This window comes from Urocampus carinirostris, chromosome 5 (genome assembly GCF_059441175.1).
Source record: "Urocampus carinirostris isolate Australia breed hairy pipefish chromosome 5, RoL_Ucar_1.0, whole genome shotgun sequence".
NCBI classification, from domain to species: Eukaryota; Metazoa; Chordata; class Actinopteri; order Syngnathiformes; family Syngnathidae; genus Urocampus; species Urocampus carinirostris.
This window is the reverse complement of record NC_142353.1, coordinates 33,916,005-33,936,448: the sequence shown is the minus strand read 5'-3', so window position 1 is coordinate 33,936,448 and position 20,444 is coordinate 33,916,005. Positions and strand designations below refer to the sequence as shown.

The 20,444-nt window shown below is 43.1% G+C and overlaps 1 protein-coding gene across 1 annotated transcript in view; it reads left to right on the top strand.

The window, feature by feature from the left end:
- LOC148366103 (neurogenic locus notch homolog protein 1-like) overlaps positions 1 to 20,444 on the top strand; it is a 96,618-nt gene that overhangs the window by 43,924 nt on the left and 32,250 nt on the right. The window contains exons 11-18 of the mRNA XM_088336526.1: positions 846 to 1,079; positions 1,155 to 1,265; positions 9,653 to 9,845; positions 11,220 to 11,365; positions 15,708 to 15,821; positions 17,372 to 17,491; positions 18,816 to 18,968; positions 19,613 to 19,841. Of these exons, the coding sequence (XP_088192652.1) occupies positions 846 to 1,079; positions 1,155 to 1,265; positions 9,653 to 9,845; positions 11,220 to 11,365; positions 15,708 to 15,821; positions 17,372 to 17,491; positions 18,816 to 18,968; positions 19,613 to 19,841 (1,300 nt within the window). The remainder of the gene's footprint in view (positions 1 to 845; positions 1,080 to 1,154; positions 1,266 to 9,652; positions 9,846 to 11,219; positions 11,366 to 15,707; positions 15,822 to 17,371; positions 17,492 to 18,815; positions 18,969 to 19,612; positions 19,842 to 20,444) is intronic.

The following is a 20,444-nucleotide window of genomic DNA, read 5'->3' as shown; positions in this document are numbered from 1 at the left end:
CAACTGTTGTCCGCAGGCACCAGGGTTCCCCCTAAGAACAACTGAGGTGCCCGCAGACCTGTTTTGAAAATAGCTCACCAGTGCTAGGTCATTGTGATTTTCTACTTAACCTGGTAATAAAGTAATAACAACAAAGTAATAACATAATACATTGTTATTTTAGAAATGCTTATCAAACTGCTTTCCTTTTTGTGGTAATCTCTCAGCTTGAAATCTCTTGGAGACCCCTGCTCTACACTGATAATGTCAAAGATTTATTGTGCCAGTCAGAAATTAGATTTCCAAGAAAATCACAATGACGCATCACTGTTGAGCTATTTTCATAATAAGTCTGCAGTAGAGGTAAAATCTGAAGCCCTGAAATTCAGGACGGCCCTAGAATGTTATTCATTACGTTTGGGCCAGGCCGGGCTAATCCTAACCCTCCCTCACTGATTCTTTTTATTTCATTTATCTCCCGTCATTGTACTTTGAATCTTTTTCTTTGTGGAGGATCCGCAATGGATTCCATCCCACTTTTGCGATTACCCTCCTCTTGTTAGAGAACTCCTTCTTAGTCCTAACAAATAAAATGTGAAATTTAGGGTTTGCGTCTGGCTCGGTCCCTCAAATAAGGTTAATTGGTCAGACTCGGGCTGTGTCAGGCCTTAATACCCATAGGCCGGTTGCGGTCGGGCTGGACTTCTTAACCCTGATCCTACCCCTATCTGCAGGCTACTCAGGTGCTCTTAGGGGGCTGTCTCCTGCCTGCAGGCACCACTTTGGTGACCCCTGAACTAATTCCGTCTTTCTTATCATAAATCAGATTGAACTTTTGAGTCAAGATTTTAAACTGTCCTTAACAGGTTACACTGGGCGACACTGCGAGACGGACGTGGATGAGTGTGCATCAAGCCCGTGCCACTACGGTTCCTGCACGGACGGCCTGGCTTCCTTCAGCTGCCTCTGCCATCCGGGTTATACGGGGCGGCTATGTGAGACTAACATTAACGAATGTCTCAGCCAGCCGTGCAGAAACGGCGGCGTCTGTCTAGACCGAGAAAATGCTTACACTTGCAACTGCCCCATTGGAACCACAGGTATGACCGTTATTGGAGTTATTTCCTTTTCTTCCAGGTGACTAGAAGTACTTCTTTTTTTAAACCTCTGGCCAGGAATCAACTGTGAAATCAACATTGACGACTGCAAGAGCAATCCGTGTGATTCCGGGACCTGCATTGACAAGATCAACGGCTATGAGTGCACCTGCGAGCCTGGTTACACTGGTGAGAAAACATGTACACGTTTAAAGAAGTTCTATAGTAGTTAGGGCTGCAACTATTGACTATTTTGAGAATTAACCAGTCACTGACTATTGGAACGATTCGTCATATAATCGGCCATGTCACGACCGGAACAAAGGGTAGAACCAATCACGTAACGTTTCTCACAAGTTTATTAAGATAAGGAGGAAAGGCAGCACCCGCAATCCGGTGCTCGCTGGACGCGGGAGGCAAGCCGTTCACAGAATCGGAACGTGTTCCAAATGTGGAACAGAATCTTCCGGAGCGGGAGATCGTGGTGTTGAGGACGGAAAAAACTGGTCGATAGCTGTGACAGGAGAGCAAAAACGGGGTCGGGATCAAAAACTGATCGTAAGCCGAGACAGGAGAGCAAAACGTGGTCGGGATCAAAAAAAAGGTCGTAGTCGGAGACAAATGGGGAAATCAAGAACGGTCGAGTGGAAAACGGGTGCAAAAAGCGTGACCGACGGGAGTCAGAGTCAAAGTGCTTGCCTTGTAGAAACAGAGGTTCGCTGACGGACTGACAACAGGCGAGTGAAAGGACGGAGCTTAAGTTGGACGGGCAACCAATCAGGAAGTCAGCAGCGGCTGGCGCCAAACGAGCGAGCACAGGTGAAATAAATCAGTCATCATGACAGGCCAGTTATACATTTTTTCTTTATTCAATTATCTTAATGCTAAACTTATGTGGAAAATAATAATAAACACAAAAATGGGTACAATGAAAAATACATATTTCATAAAACATACTGGAGATTTATACAAAAATTAAATAAAAATGCAAAACCATTAAGCCGCAGTGCTCAGTCGGCAGAGACATAAATCCATAAATAAACCTCTGTCCATGTTTAGGGACAGGAAAATGGTAATTGTAATAGACAACAGTTGACAGTGGAATTCATTGTGGACTATTTCTATTATCAATTTTTGTTGACAAAATTGACGAATCATTGTTGCCTTAATAGTCGTTTTGACTCTTTTCCACAATACTAGCACTTTCATCACATCACTAGGGCGGCAACAAAGCTAGATGACCTGTTTTGCTCCCTCCATCATCTACAGCTACAGTGATCTTTGGGTTTTTCTTAACCTCTCTAACCAAAGTTCTTCTTCTACGATTTCTCAGTTTGACTAAAACTTCTGGCAGATTCTGTTTGTCCCCAAATTCTCCCATTGGAGGTTTATGGAGGCCAATGTGCTGTTATTACCTTGAGTGAAGGAATGTTTTTGTAACATTTGCCGGATCTGTGCCCATCCACACTTTTGCCTCTCAGCTCCTTGGGCAGTTCATTCGATCTCATGATTCTCATTTGATCGGACGTGCACAGTGAGCTGGAATGTCTTAAAAAGAGAGGTGTGTGCCTTTACTTATCGCGACCAATCATCTAAATTAAACACAGATAGACTTCAATAAAATGGTGGAACCACCCCAAGGAGCTCCTTCCTGCCCATATTTTAAAAAGTATTTATGTTTCATGATATGCAAATTGCATCAGAAATTAAGTTCTGGGGGATCTTTTTGAAACCCTTAAAAACAGCCAATATATTCTACGATCCGAATACAGACCATGCCTTACTTACGAACGGTTCTGGACAATCCTTAGTAAGTTGAATTTGTTTGTAAGTTGCTTTAGTGCTATATTTTGTATGGAATGTATGTTTAAGGTTTGTATAAGTATGTATAAGGCTTGTATAAGTAACCTCAATTATTTTGTACTGAAAAAAAAACATTTCTTAAAATAATATGCTCTATTAAGATAAATAAAGTGAAGTTTAAATTACTTTTGGAAGATGAGCTTCAATGGCGGCGCGACTACACGCAGCGGCTTTTGTCCCTCCAGTAAACCCTTTTACTTTAAGTGTTCTTTTTTCTCTCATCTTTTCTTTTATAAATACCTGTTCGGCAACTATCACCTTAAGTCGCCAGGAACTTATTAACCTGGGTCAAAGATTAGATTTCGACTCATTTCACGATTACAACACCAACAACAACATCCCAAAGGACATACGAAGACCACCGGGATCTCCCTGGGTTACCTGCCCGCCCATCAAGCGACGGAGACGGCGGAGGGAACGTAAACAAAAACGAGGCTCTCGGGGAGGCCTAGCGAAGAAGCTAAAAAGACGACCACACCGACAAGCGCTTCCGAGTATCTTCCTGACCAACGCCAGATCCATCGTACACAAAATCAGTGAGCTTGAGCTGCGGATAGCTACCAACAACTTCGTACGGAATAGCAACATTTTTGTGATTACGGAGTCATGGCTTGACCCGCGGATCCCCGACGCTGCAGTTCAGCTAGCAGGACGCACGCTACACCGATACGACCGCAACGAAGACTCCGGCAAAAAAAGAGGTGGGGGACTATGCATTTACGTACATAATGCGTGGTGCAATAACAGCAGAATTATTGATGCACACTGCTCGCCCGATCTAGAGTTTCTGGCGGTATCGTGTAGACCATTCTATATACCGCGAGAGCTAACTGTGCTCATTGTGATAGCTGTCTACATTCCTCCGGATGCTAACGCTAGCACAGCGCTAAACCTTCTACTCGCCGCTATAAACATCCAACAGCTTGCACACCCCGACGGAGCTTTCATTATCGCTGGCGACTTTAATAAGGCATGTTTAAGGACTGTTCTTCCAAAATTCTATCAATATGTGAACTGTGCAACAAGGGGTGAAAAAACTTTGGACCGCGTTTACAGCAACCTCAGAAACGCATACAAAGCTTCCCCCCTCCCCCACCTAGCAAATTCGGATCACCTATGCCTATCCCTTACCCCCTCATACACCCCCATCCGAAGGAAAACAAAACCTGTAACGAGGACAATACAAACGTGGCCTGAGGGAGCCCTCTCCAAGCTGCAGGACTGTTTTGATCAAACTTGCTGGGAGGTATTTGAACACCATGACCTCCAGAAATTCACTGACACGGTTTTATCCTACATCCGTTACTGCACGGATGAAGTCACAGTATATAAAAAAATCAAAAACTACCCAAATCAAAAACCCTGGATGTCCAGCGAGGTGCGCACCCTCCTCAAACACCGCAACACCGCCTTCAGGTCTGGAGACAAGGCTCTTTACGGGGTGGCCAGGGCTGACCTGAAGAGAGGCATCAAGGAAGCAAAAGCAGCCTACACAAGGAGGATCGAGCACCTCTTCGCTGGAAATGACCCGAGGAGGATGTGGCAGGGCCTCCAACACATCACCAACTTCAGAGGCCACAACCTGGCAGCTGTTGAGGCTGAGGCTTCACTAGCTGAGGACCTTAATCAGTTCTTCGCTCGCTTTGAAGCTGGTAGGCCACAAACAGCCACATCACACCTACCAACAACCAGCAGCAACTCTCTCACATTTCAGGAGCACGAAGTTAGGCGTGCGCTGAATACCATAAACCCCAGGAAGGCAACTGGCCCGGATGGAGTACCAGGGAGGGTACTCAGGGACTGTTCCAATCCGCTGGCTGGGGTCTTCACCACCATCTTCAACCGGTCCCTGTCACAGGCGACCGTCCCACCTTGCCTCAAAACCTCCACCATCATTCCCATCCCCAAAAAGTCAGCAGTGGAAAGCCTCAACGACTACAGGCCTGTAGCTCTTACGCCTGTGGTCATGAAGTGCTTCGAGAGGTTAGTGTCCCGGCACATCAAAAACTCCCTGCCACTCACACTGGACCCCCACCAGTTTGCCTACAGGGCAAACCGCTCCACTGACGACGCCATAAACACAGCACTTCACACCGTGCTGAAACACCTGGACCACCGGGGGAGCTACGTCAGAATGCTCTTTCTGGACTTCAGCTCAGCCTTCAACACCATTATCCCGGAGATCCTGGTGGAGAAACTTGCACACCTAGGACTCTCTCCCTCCATCTGCCACTGGATAATGGACTTCCTCTCCAACCGCCCACAGTCGGTGAAACTCGGTACCCACGTCTCTCCCACCCTAACACTGAACACTGGCTCCCCCCAAGGTTGTGCACTGAGCCCCCTGCTTTTCACCCTCTACAGCTCCGACTGCTCACCGACCCACCCCACAAACACTATAATTAAGTTCGCTGACGATACCACCTTGATCGGCCTCATCTCTGAAGGGGACGAGGCGGCATACAGGGATGAGGTGGAGTCACTTTCAACGTGGTGTTCGGAAAACCACCTCATATTGAACACCACAAAAACAAAAGAACTGATTCTGGATTTCAGAAGGAATGGCAGGAATCCAGCACCACTCACCATAAAAGGAGACTGTGTAGAGAGAGTCCACTCTTTCAAATTTCTGGGTGTGCACATATCCGACGACCTCTCCTGGTCTGCAAACACCAGAGCGGTGGTAGGGAAGGCCCAGCAGCGACTGCACTTCCTGAGATTGCTCAGGAAAAATAACCTAAAACAGCAGCTGCAGGTGTCCTTCTACAAAGCCACAGTGGAGAGCATCCTAACATACTGCATCACGGTGTGGTATGCTGGGTGCACAGCAGCAGACAGGAAAAAGCTCCAGAGGATCATCAAAACAGCCCAGAGAATCGTCGGCTGCTCTCTGCCCAGTCTGGAGGACATTGCCTGCTCTCGCTACCTCAGCAGAGCAGAAAACATCATCATGGACTTTTCTCACCCCGGCCACCACCTCTTCGACCTGCTGCCTTCCGGCAAGCGCTACAGGTCACACAAAGCAAAAACAAACAGACTCAGAGACAGCTTCTTCCCCACAGCCATTACCACCCTAAACAGACACCGCACAAAAAAACTGAAAACTGTTGCAAAAAACTACCTCACACGAATGTAAAATGGTACTCACGTACATGCTGTCTGCACTATGTTTGTTCACTGCTCAAAACAGACACAGCACAAAAAACCTGAAAACTTGTGCCAACACTACCTCATACGTATATAATGGTACTAATGTCTATGTTCTTGCACATGTCGACTGCACTACGTTTACTGCTCACCTTGCACAATGTCTGACCATTTCCTTTTTTCTGCACTATGTTGTCTATGTTTGCACCAATGCATATGCTGACTATTTGTTGCACTATGATGACTTTGCACCAAATGCAATATTGCACAACCCTTACGATACCAACGGTATCACGACAACACTGTATGTAACATCCCACATGCCGACATTTCTTGTGTAAATACCATGTAAATTATAACTATAGCCTTATCCCCCTTGTTTTATAACCTTATCTTCTCTGTTCCTTTATCTTCTTGGCTCATACCTCATTGTGAATGTGTAAAACTGGAGTGTCATGCCCAATTTCGTTGTCACAATATGTTAACCCATTTTGTAACAATGACAATAAAGGTATATTCTATTCTATTCTAAAAAAAGCTATCCACCATTTTGTCAACCACATCAAGCTTTCTTATTCCGCTTTCATTTCAAATGAAACGTCTCGCCTCTTCCTTACACTTTACACCAACCATATTGAATCGATGCACGAGATATTAAACAAGGGTGACTTCTCAAAGTGCGACAAGCTGGTTGCGGCGGAAAGAAGCACTACAGTAATATCCTGTACTCGGAAAAAGGTGCACACAATACAAAATCTAATTGCAATGTCCGGATATTTTTCGACATCCTGAAAAAAATGTTCGTATCTACCGTTTTTCGAACGGTCGTAAGTAGGGAGCGTCTGTACAGGGTTCGTACGGGTGCTTGAAATCCTTGTAAATGCGTCAATTTTAATGATGTGTATTCAAGGTTTGAAAAGAGCAATAACTGAACACGTCTGCTTAAAAATGACCCCGGCACGCCTAAGTTCACACATAAGCTAGAAGAATTTACTTTCCCTTTCTCTGAAGTTTTTAGTCATCAAATGATGTCAGTTAGAGATACAAAACAAGAACATTTGATACAGCATAGACCAAGAAAGTGACGGTAACAATTACTAATGAAATGTGGAGCAGAATTTAGTTCTATTTTCTATGCCCAATTCGGGGAATGATATCTGCTGGTATAATATTTGCCTTGGGATTTGTCACATTTTTGGGGTTTTGTTTTTCTTCATAAAGCACTCGTTGACCTCAAACAACAGGGCAATGGATTGATTCACATTGGGTTACTTTTTTGAATGTTCCAGGAGAAAATTGGCTCTGAGAGTCCTTAGAAAAAGGGTGTCTGAACCATGCGAATAGTGTCCAGTTGTCTTGACACCATATCTACAAAATGTTTTATAGAAATATACCAAAATCAAGTGTTACAGCATTAACACGCAAAAGCCTCTGTTCAACCAAAACCGGACCGACGAACTGATTTAAGACGGCATGTTTCAGTCTCAGGTGACCAGTTGCCGAAACCCGAATCCGGGCTTAGGGTAATCAAACCGTGGTGGGAGAAGGCCAACAGTTGGCGGGCGAGCCAGCACGCTCCATCGAGGCTGGACTAGTGTCGAGTTACCGCTCCACCCTGTCCCAAACCGGTCCCCAACCTGTCCCCAACCTGTTAGCTGTTCGGACACGCAAGCTGGCCTCGCGTACAAAGACGACCCGCACAAACACACACCCCGTTGTGCACTGCCTCACTGGGGATTTGAGCTGAAGAAAAGATTCAGTGAAAGATTCCTGAAAGTTGAGCTTTTAAAAGCTCGGAAAGCCCGTCCTGGAATTGAAGCCAAATAGCCCTCTTTTGTGCCGTGAATGCCGGCTACGCTTCAAGTCGCCGACAAAAGGAGCCGAAACTGCATACCACGGCTGGTGGCCGAGAATGGTCATCAAATAACACGCCTGAATTTTTTTCTCCCCAAATATTTAATTTCCCATTTTCCATAGACCTTTATCCTTGAATTTCACTGTTGTGTTTTTAAATGCTTGAAATTGTAGCCACGTTTCTCTGTAGTCTGACACACATTAAATTAAGGAAAATAAAACCTAACTGCTTAAAAATGAAAGTTAAAAAAATAAGAGTTTATTTGATCGTGTTTATGAAATGTAGGTACTTGCGCATGCATCATGAATGAGCTGACTAAGGCTGCAATTGTGACTTTAAGCCAGGAGATGGCGGCAGAGAGTATCAAACTTTCAAATTCCGTACAGCTCTATTAAACTTAAGACGAATTGTGTTTTCCAAATGGTTTTGTGAGATCCTGGTGTGGACAGTCTAGGGGAGTCTGGGGGCATTATTCACCGGGAGAAAATTGTGTTTTAAATTCAAACTCTTCAAACTGGTTCATTTTTACAGCAAAAAGTAAAATTGACTGCCTTTAAATATGTCTTCTCTATAACTGACGGTCCAGTGGTTAGAATTCGGTCCCTGCACCGCTGCGACCCGGGTTCGAGTCCTGTTGCATCTAACAGTATAGTTTGAGCTAAAACAAGTGAGACAAAAATGTTATACCGATTAGCTTGTTATACGCGATTGAGTGTTATACACTATTGAATATCCATCCATCCATTATTATCCATTATCCGCCCCGCCTATCCCCAGTAGGGTCGCGGGGGTGCTGGAGCCCATCCCAGCTATCTTCGGGCAGTGGGCAGGTGACACACCGAACTGATTGCCAGCCAGTCGCAGGGCACACAGGGACAGACAATTCGCTCGCTCGTCCAAACCTCGGGACAATTTGGACTGACCAATTAACCTGACATGCATGTTTTTGGAGTGTGGGAGGAAACCCACGCAAGCACGGGGAGATCATGCAAACTCCACACAGGAAGTTTGATCTCATAACCTCAGAACTGTGCCGCACACGCGCTAACCATTACCCCACCGTGCTGCCACTATGGTATATGGTACATCTAAAATATAATCATGTTTTAATAAAAGAAGCACAGTTGGACCAATCAAACCCTGGCGCAACAACAGACTCTTCCTATGGTATAGGAAACACTGAGTAGTAGCACGGTTTTTATTCGTGTGTAACGTGCATTCATTATTTCACTATTTCTATTCACCGTACCAGAGATGAATGTTAGCGAATAGAGAAAACAGAATGTCGTCCAGAAAAAAAAACAAGACGGGTGAAACAACTCTTTGGTGTATCTAATGATGACCCCGGACTTTGAAGGACATGAAATAAACAAATAGGAAATGTTGGTATTATGTTCATAGTTGTCAATAAATGATTTGATTTGATTTTAATGTTAGTCACTTTCAATTCTTTGAGAAAAAGTCAAAAAATATCTTTCAAAAACTAGGTATTTCCTCCACAGGTTTCTCACCTTTTTAACCCCTGACCTATTTTCATGCCTGGTAATTATTAATAATAACAATACAATTATGTATTATATTTGTATGGTACTGGAGAAATGAGAAAATCTTTAAAGGTCCTTTAAGAAGTGCTTGAGTTTGGCTTTGACTAAATTGTACGAACCCTGATATTTGCTCCACATGACGTCCTGAATCTGTCTCTCTCCATCAGGCACAATGTGCAACATTAACATTGACGAGTGTGCCCACAACCCGTGCCACAACGGTGGGACGTGTATCGACGGCATCAACGGCTTCACTTGCTTGTGTCCCGAGGGCTTCCACGATGCCAGCTGCTTTTCGCAGGTCAACGAATGTCTCAGCAACCCCTGCGTCCACGGAAACTGCGAGGACAAGATCAACAGGTGAGGCCCACACAAAGTCATCTGGGTTTTGATTTTCCTATCCAGGCATGAAAGTCTCATATTCGGAAGAAATTCACTGTTTTGAAGTTTAAAAAAACCTGAACTATGAATTGTATATATCCGGGGAGAAAATGTTTTGAGATTTCCCATAGTGAATCAGGCGTTTGAAGTGGTGCATCAGAATCAGTGTGGTTCGTACGGGCAGGAGTAGAGGTAAGATCTTGGGCCTGGGTAGCAAATTAAAGCTTCAGGTTTATTTCAGGCTCATTTATCAAATCAAGTTAATCCGTCGGCTTCGGGTTTGTTTACCCACGACTCGGGTCGGGTTGGGCTGAATTTTTTTAAGCCCGATCTTACCTCTAGACAGGATTAATGTATTTATTCGTGTGTTCCTCACGTTCGATTTTCTCATTATCACGCTATTATATTCACAGAGACAAATGTTAGGGAATTGAGGAAACAGGAAATCATCCTGCAATATATAAATGAATGCAAAAAAACACGACGAGGGAAACAACCTTTTGGTGTTTCTGATGATGAATCAGACTTTGAAGGACAATAAATAAATACATTGTCAATGTTATATTGGTATTGTGTTCATAGTTGTAAATACATTATTTGAATCATGGCTGCATGTATTCAACGTTTGTCACTTTAAAAATGGAACGTATTTTTATTTCGGTAAACCATTGATATTGCTAGTTTAAACAAATGCTCTATTTTAGAATAAAATGCTTTGAATTGATAGCAATTTTAACTTTTTCTGATCCCGAGAATAATCAATAAAATAATCGAAAGCCAAATGAGATATTTTAAGAATTGTTTATGCAGTACTACGAACTTAGACTACCTTAAAATAAACGTTTTGCTTGTGACTGAACACTTGACACAGATTCCACCAACAACCCAGCCTTAACCTAATATAGAATATCAAATTGTGTCTCTCAGGCAAATCCCATTACTTCCTTTACACAACTATTTCAACAGAACTTGTCAAGGCCTTGTTTTTAAAATGTCACACAACAACAAAAATAAGAGCGTTACTTCTGCACAAAGCCAGTTTCATTCCATTTTCTTCAAAACGCTGCGGCAGTGGCTCAGGAGGTAGAGCGCTCGTCTTGGGATCAAGAGATCGCAGTTCGAATCCCGGCTCCTTCGTGTTACATGTCGGAGTGTCCTTGGGTAAGACACTGAACCCCTAATGCCCCCAATAAGCAGGTTAGCGCCTTACATGGCTGCACAGCCGCTATTGGGAAATGTGAAGCACACTGTAAAGCACTTTGGGAAGTCTTGACTTGAAAAGCGCTATATAAATGCAGATCATTTCATTTCATTAAATTGATGCCACTGAGTCAATACTGTTTTATATTTCAGCTACAACTGCCTCTGCGACTCCGGCTGGAGCGGCAAAAACTGCGACATCAACAACAACGAATGTGAATCCAACCCTTGTATGAATGGAGGCACGTGCAAGGATATGACCAGCGGCTACGTGTGCACATGTCACGTGGGCTTCACCGGTCAGTGCATACATACACAAAGTCCATTCTATTCTTTTTTTAATCACTAATAATATTAGCTTATCTATGACTTTTCTTATCCTGCCCTAGTATTGAAGTAGATGACTTGTTGGTGTAGCACTTATGCTGTTAGCAGGGATGTGATTTTTCCGCTTATTCGCGGAATTCCGCTTTTTTTATCTCCAAAAATAAAATTTTAAAATTTCCGATTTTTTAATTGGTAAAAAAAACGATTTCGTCTCGACAGCATTCCATTTTAGTGTTTCCGTAACTGAAATGAAACGTACTTGCGATTGGTTGAAGTCTCCGTGTTGACCAATAAACGCGCTTGTTATAAAGGCGTAGGAGTATGCCATTGTTCATTTCTCACACGTTTTTGCCGAGTGTTTAAAGAAAGATGTCCGAGATCGAACGCAAAGATGCTCCGCGAGTTAAAGAAATTGCTAAGATCGTAAAAAACAAGTTTCGATCGGACTGGTTAGAGAAGGAATTATCTACAAATGTTGGTGACCCCGACGTGATCCAATGTAGCAAGCAGAGACGGGAGTCGTAGGCGGAGTGTCAAACAAAGGTGCCAACGAAAGCTGCTTTAATGACATTTAAACTGGCAATAACAAAACAAACACGAGAGTGGCTAGAACCGGCCGAACTCGCTAACTAAACAATGGTTCCGTGGGTGAATTATGTACAACCCACTACAGTACTTTCATTTATAGATAACATCTTCTGCTATAACAAAGACATTTGTGGTATGTTCTAATATGAGTTACTTTTCATTTGGTCATGATACAATTATTTGTTCATGAAATTTGAACTCTTCAACATGATTTGTGTGTTAACTTAGTAATCACATGAGTTAGATATGATGATATTCTCAGTGATAGTTTTTAAAAGCAAAGGCAGTCCAATGTTTTTTAATGTGACTGATTTTGAGTTGACTTAAACTGTAATTTTATATGGGATAGTTCAAAATACATTGAAAATTTATGCTGTTGTTTTGTCTATTTCTTTGTCATCTGAGTGCATTGAAAGTACTTAAAAACACGGAAAACCCATGTGCTCCGGGGGGCTTCGCCCGACTTGTCCCCCCACCCAGGGCACTGCCCTGGACCTAGCTGGGTGCCCGCGGCCCCCAGACCCCCGCCTAATTTTCAGATAATTTCACTTCGGTCAAATCACATCCCTGTGTTAGGCAGAGGCAAGAAAAGCTGCTGGACTAGTTCTAGGTTTCATCAGTGGTAAAATTAACAGAGGAAGCAAAATTAATTTGAATAAAAGCCGGCAATTTAATGAACAACGAACAAGAGATGAGTCAACGGTTAAGATAAAATATAGTAAAAGAACACTCTTATTTGGTTAAAGGTGCTAGATAAGAAATCCTCATTTCTGTTAGTCTTGGTTAACTAACCCTGTTTTATTTCAATTTCAATTTGATGACCGGTCATCTACTCTAATTTCGGTTGATGAACCAATTAATAGTCGCAAAATGTCTTGTTATGTGCACCATTGGATTTTAGAACCTACTTGAATCAGTTCTCGTGTCAGGATTTAATAATACACTTCAATTTAAATCAAAAGTCAAATGAATCACAACAAGGTTCATCAAATCAGCCAAGAAAACACAATTCAATGTTTTCCAATTTAGAGAATCCTAAATGGATGGGTATCACTGGTTTCTCAAATTTCACAGGTCCACAGTCAAGGATAAAGATATAGTCTAAGCCTTAGACGATTGGAAATTTCTGTGACTCTAAGGAAATAAAGAATATTCCCGGGAGGGAAAAAAAGCTGTCTTTTACAAAAGGCCTAAAAATGAAATTATTCCTTTTTTTGTTAAAAAATAGGGGCTAGAAAAATAAAGATGACTTGGCTTGACATGACAATGCCTAGCTGTGTGCGGCTACCTGTCAAGAAACATGACCACTCGTAGTTACAATAACTTAACACAGAAATCAAGCAAGTCAAGTAACAATATAAAGATACAATCAACAGAGATCAAAAATATTAAAAGGATATCTCAAATTTGAAAAATTAAATCTGTCACCATGAGCAATGCTTTATTACTAGCATGGACTTTCTGAATGACCTCAACAAATTCTTTGGAAGATTCGAGGCACAAAACGGCACCACTGCAGCGAAAGCGGTTCCAAATCAGGACGAAAGAGCACTCCACCTGGACTCATCTGACGTGAGGAAGACCCTGAGAAGGGTCAACACAAGGAAGGCTCCAGGCCCGGACAACATTCCGGGGCGGGTACTTAGGGAGTGCGCCGATCAGCTGGCTTGTGTACTAACAGACATTTTCAACACCTCGCTAGACCAAGCCAAAGTACCATCATGCTTTAAATTTGCCAACATCATCCCAGTGCCAAAGAAACCCCAGATCTTATCATTCAACGATTACCGGCCCGTTGCACTGACTCCTATCATAATGAAGTGCTTTGAGAGACTGGTTAAAGAGCACATCACCTCCAGTCTCCCCTCCTCATTCGACCCCTTTCAGTTTGCCTACAGGACAAACCGCTCCACCAGGGATGCCATCTCCTCTGCGCTTCACCTGAGCCTGACACATCTAGAGGAGAAGAACACCCATGTGCGGATGCTGTTCCTGGACTTCAGTTCAGCATTCAACACCATCATCCCACAACATCTGGTAGACAAAATGAGACTCCTGGGTTTCAACACCCCCCTGCGGAACTGGCTGCTGGACTTCCTCTGTGACAGACCCCAATCAGTGCGGATAGGTCAGAACAGTTCAGATGTCATCTACCTCAGCACGGGCTCCCCCCAAGGCTGCGTCCTAAGCCCCTTGCTGTTCACCTTGATGACACACGACTGCGTCCCTAGGTCCGCCACAAACCACATCGTGAAGTATGCTGACGACACAACAGTGGTGGGCCTCATCAGGGATGACAACGACCTAGCCTACAGAGAGGAGGTGGAGCAGTTGGTGGGCTGGTGCAGGGACAACAGCCTGGTCCTGAATGTTGACAAAACTAAAGAGATCATTGTCGACTTTAGGAAAAACCAGCCCAACCATGCCCCACTTTGCATCAACAACAAGGCTGTGGAGGTTGTCAGTAGTATCAAGTTCCTAGGGGTGCACATTACAAACAAACTCACCTGGTCCGTGAACACTGCATCACTGGTTAAGAGGGCACAGCAGCGCCTGTACTTCCTGCGGAGGATGAGGAGAGCCCACCTGCCCCCACCCTCCCTCATCACATTCTACAGGGGCACCATAGAGAGTATCCTGACCAGCTGTATCTCTGTGTGGTGTGGAGGCTGCAGCGCTACCGACTGGGGTAGTGTGAGGAGGGTAACGAGGACAGCAGAGAAAATAATTGGGACTACACTTCCCTCCATTCAGGACATTGGCCAGAAGCGCTGCCTATCCCATGCTAAGAACATTACCGGGGACCCCTCTCACCCCCATCATGGACTGTTCACACTGCTAGCCTCTGGGAAGAGGTTCTGCAGTGTGCGGTGCAGGACCACCAGGCTCCGCAATAGTCTAGTCCCACTGGCCATTAGACTGTTAAATGGTCAATCTAACATATAGTTAACTTAAATCTAAGCGGCTGCTAATCTGACTTTTTGCACTACTGGCAGTTTCTTATAGCTTGCCACTCATTGCACATTGCTCTCTGCACTATGGTAATTACAGCGTTATTGTTACAGTGTCAATGTTACTGTGTACCTGACTTGTTAACCTGACTGCCCATTTTGCACATCTGGTTAGCTACTCTTCTTGCACTATCGGCACTATGGTAAAATACTATACGTAGCCAATTACAATACAACTTTATTTATATCTGTACATTCAAGGAAACTGTGGGGGTCAGATGCATCGACATTTCGTTCTGTATACACGTGTACTAGAATGACAATAAAGTAGATCTGAATCTGAATCTGAATCTGAATTTGTACTTCAAATCAACATTTGTAAATTACAAAGAGAACGGAAACAAGACTCTCTAGAACTTGTCTAGTTCCGTTTTTTTAACCATTGTGACTCACACCGTCACAAAAAAAGGAGTGATTGTTTTTTTTCTAAGCAATGTCTTGTTAACAATTGTTAATGATAGTCTCAGGTCCGCCTGTCGTCTACGCTTTTGTGCCGGTTCTGCCAGCAGCGATCCATGACAAAATACATGCTATTGGTTCTTGCTATAATGTCTATGACGTCGTTGATGTCTTTTCTTACAAAACTTTGTTGAAACAAGGAATAACAAATCATGTTTTGCTAATTAAAATCATTTACTTCTAACTTTCTATAAAAAAGCTCAGTCATCAGCTTTCTACTTGAATTCAATTGTGTTAATGTTTTGTTTTACCACAGGGCCAAACTGTCAAAGCAACATCAACGAATGTGCCTCCAACCCTTGCCTCAACCAGGGGACATGCATCGATGATGTGGCAGGGTTCAAGTGCAACTGTGTCCCGCCCTATACAGGTACAAAAATATTGTGTGATGCTTTGGCATTCCTCTAAAGCAGGGGTCGGGAGTTTATGGCTAGCAAGCCATAAATTGCTCTTTCATAGATAGAATTATACTGATGGAAATGTCATCCATAGCGTTCCAATACTGATAAGCGCAAAGCTGAGTCAGGTGCTCGCTTAGCAGACGTAGCGCTAACAATAAAGATAGTTCTCTCCAATATATAAAGAGCATACACCCCACTACAGTCTACAAGTCAAGTTGTCACACAATATAGACCTCGTTTTGGCTGTACGAACTTCATTAAAATATTTAGGTCCACTGTTGAGTCACTTCATGAAAACCCACAGAAAAACTGCAAACAGCCAGAAACCCCAGCCAAACACTCTCAGCAATTTGATCAGGTAAGCGGTAGGGGCGGGTGGAGCTATGCACACGGGGCCATTTCCTTCAAAGGTAAATACGTATCCTCGTTTGCAGTATTTTGTGACAGTTTTACAAAAAGAGCTCTGCTTGCACCTGTTTTAAGACCATTATTTATGAAAGAAAATGGGTCAAAATGAGCCTCAACAATCTCAAGTTATTGCAGGAGGGTGACAAGTTTAAAGTGGTAGAATTGTTGATATGGGACACAGGCGTTATTCTTACTTCATAAAATTTATCAAATCATCTGACGTCACACAGTAAAATAAAATGTGCTGAAACATTAGATTTTGTCTGGAGAGCGGGTTTTGGCGGTTTTGCTAAAATCTGTCTTAAAATATGTGGTATGGATCGCTCTCTAAAAAAGTGTAGTCTTATGGCTCTTTTAGTCAAAAAGGTTCCCGACTCCTGCTCTAAAGCTTCGCTCTACGTGTTGTTGTTGAATTTTTGGTCGATAGGGAAGGGTAAAAATGCCATCAGTTCAATATTATTTTAGTACAAGTACGGCAGGAAGACTTTCCTTTCCAGCCCCTCTGATCTCCCATATGATAGTAGCATCCCCGGAAAATATTTTTCATGTTATATCTTATTTCAATTGGATCCCCTCTTTTGGAAAACTTCACCTAGAACCCGAAAGTTTTCATTTTCTCGGGTGGGAATGGGGCCGCCCCGCAGGTTTCCTGTTTTCCTGCTTTCCCGTCTCACTGCAGAAGCATGTCCTCACAATGGCCGGAAGCCAAAGCTCCACTTCCTGTCGGGGACGGGCCCCGTGGAAAAAGATAGGGAAACGTCCCCAGTAAGCCGCTTAATACTGAAAGAAAAACCCTGCGATAACTGTGATTGAAAGATGGTCCTCCTTTTGTTGGGTTATCTCCCGAGTTCACGACTCCTAAACAATATCACACAAGTTAAGCATAGTTTCTGTTAGGATCTTTTTTGATCACCAGAAACTGCAGTGACTGGGTTGTTGGTCTTTTTTTCACATTGTTGTTCTTAAAATTCAAGCTTCAATTTTACACAATCCACATGTGTACATAGATAACATCATTGGTTCACAGAACGTGAAACAATGGAGTGACAAAGCCACCTTGTTGTTTTCATAATTGTTTGGATTCTACAATTGTTATGATGTTGTGTTCCAGGAGAAAACTGTGAAAGTGTAATGGCCCCCTGTAGTATCAAACCCTGCAAACATGGTGGAGTGTGTCAGGAGTCGGAGGACTATCAGAGCTTCGCTTGTGTCTGTCCAGAAGGATGGCAAGGTAAGCCATAAACAAGTACAGAAAATAAAATTGCAAACTATGTCTGTGTATTAAGTAATACACAAGTCAACATGTTGCTTCACATTTTATCTACAAAAGAAGCCAAGTCAAGTCATGTTTATTTGTATAGCCCTTAATCACAAAGAGTCTCAAACAGCAGATTATTGCAAACCACAGACTATTATTACACCATCCCCTGATCTAAAACCTACATTAGGGCAAATAATACACAGATATTGTCAACATAAAATATAGATTATTCATATGCTATAGAGTAGAAGTGAGTTTTAAGCTTAGATTTAAACATTTCCACTGAGGTTGCAGATCGGATCTCAGGGGGAAGAGCGTTCCACAGCACCGGGGCCCGGATGGAGAACACTCTCGAACCTGCGGATCTCTTCTTGGTATCACTAGTAGACCAGTATTTTCAGAGCGAAGGCTCCGGACCGGAACATATGGAGAAACTAAATCTGAAAGTCCATGCATGATTTTGTATACTACCAACAGAACTCAGCTAACAGGAAGCCAATGCAGGCTAGCTAAAATCGGGGTAATGTGATCAAAATTTCTTGTCTTAGTTAAAAGCCTCGCTGAAGCATTTTGTACCAGCTGAAAGCTCTTGATTTTGGACTTCGGGAGACCGGAGAGTAGTGTATTACAGTAATCGAGACGGGAGGTAACAAACGCATGAATTATAATCTCTGCATCCGACTGAGACAGCATAGGGCGAATTTTAGCAATGTTGTGAAGATGGAAAAAAGCTGTTCTAGTTATATTCTTAACGCGTGTTTGAAAGGACAGATCGGGGTCAAATATGACACCTAAGTTTTTGACTGAGTCACTCTGGGTGATATTACATTTGTCAATGTTCAGAGCAGTTTTTGAGAACAAGTCACGAGCTTTAGATGGACCAATTTTGGTCTTTTCAGAGTTAAGGCACAAGAAGTTGAGTGACATCCATTCTTTCATCTCAGTGAGGCAGGCCTCCAAATTTCCACAGTTTAGTGTGGTAGATTCCTCCATCTGACGATAGAGTTGAGTGTCATCTCCGTAGCAATGGAAACTGATATTATACTTGTGAATAATATCACCTAATGGAAGCATGTAAATGCTGAAAAGATGGGGGCCAAGTAGTGAACCCTGTGGAACACCACAGGTAACACTAAAGGGCTCAGATGCCATTTCACCATATTTAACACAGTGCGTCCTATCTGAGAGGCCCATTATTTTTTAAGAGCAAGCCAAAATATTAGATTGTGCTACATGAGCACTAACCAAGGTGATTTAAGTTTATTAGGGTTACTAATGAATTTATTGATTTTAGGGCAAACGTGTGAGGTAGACATAAAGGAGTGTGTGAAGAATCCCTGCCAAAATGGAGCTACATGCCAGAACACCATGGGAAGTTACCAGTGCGGTTGTAAACCCGGCTTTACTGGACACAACTGTGAAACAGATATTGATGACTGCAAGCCTAGTAAGATCTTCCATTTTGGGATTTTAAGCCCAACCTTGGTAGTTTCATATCTTATTGATTGCTTATAGTAATAAACTTTAAATATAACCCAAATTTTGATGTATGTATGACTGCATTAATCTTAAAAGGTAACTTGAAAACAATACCGATTTGGGTAATGAACAAATATACATGAACTAGCATGTAAGAATGCATTTTTTTAAATACTCTCAGGTTGAGAAATTTGTATTTATTTAACATAACGTTTTCTTCTTTCTTCTTCCTGATTTCTTTTTCCCTTCTCTTGTTTCTTTCCTTTATTTTTTTCTTCATTTTCCCCTCATTCCTTTCTTCTGGTTTCTTTACTGCTTTTTTTCTTGCACTTTCTTTTTAATTATTTTTTTGTTTTTTACTCATTTTTCTTTCCCCTCCCGCAAAAAGATAAGAAAAACAGTGTGGTTCGGTCACTTTGAGTTTCCGTAGTTTGTTATCTTCCTAGTACTTTGTAACACTCGTTTTTGGTTGCATGACACGATAAAGCGTCATCTAGTTGTCAAATATTACGCACTGTCCCTTTAAAAATTGGGTGTGATTTTGGAAACTGTAAAGAATATTCTATGTATTTTGAAGTCATAAACCACTCTGCTCCTTTCCTTGGCTGCCAGATCCATGCAGCAACGGGGGTCTGTGCAAGGACAAGGCCGACGGCTTCCTGTGTACTTGCCAGCCGGGATTCCGGGGCCCGAAGTGCAAAGAGGACATCGACGAGTGCGAGAGCAACCCGTGCAAAAACGCTGCCAACTGCACCGACTTTGTCAACAGCTACACCTGCACCTGCCCGCTCGGCTTTAGCGGCATCCACTGTGAAAATGACATGCCTGACTGCACAGAGAGGTATGCAAGGCTTGGATTCATTTAATCCACTGCTGCCCCCTTTGTTGAATGTTGGTATGAACATTTACTGCACTTCAGTTCCTGGCCGTCTGTAGTTGCTGTACTTACTATGACTTAGATGCCTGTTGTAAAATCAGTCATTTAATTTTTTTCAGAAAAATGAATTTTTTTCTTCACCCACTATTGTCCCTGTATAACAGTGGATCGCAACTTTAACCGTACCACGAATCGTTTCATTGACAGTATTTTCATGTCCCGCCTCAAAGGCGGCATTAAACATCCATCCATCCATTATCTGCACCGCTTATCCTCAGTAGGGTCGCAGGGGCGCTGGAGCCCATCCTAGCTATCTTCGGGCAGTAGGCAGGCGAACTGGTTGCCAGCCAGTGCAGGGCACACAATGACAGACAACTCACTGGCTCATCCACACCTAGGGACAATTTAGATTGGCCAATAAACCTGACATGCAGGTTTTTGGGAATGTGGGAAAAAAACGGAGTGCCCGGAGGAAACACACACAGGCACAGGGAGAACATGCAAACTCCACACAGGAAGTTTCAATCTCATGACCTCAGAAGTGTGCCGCCGTGCTGCCTGGTATTA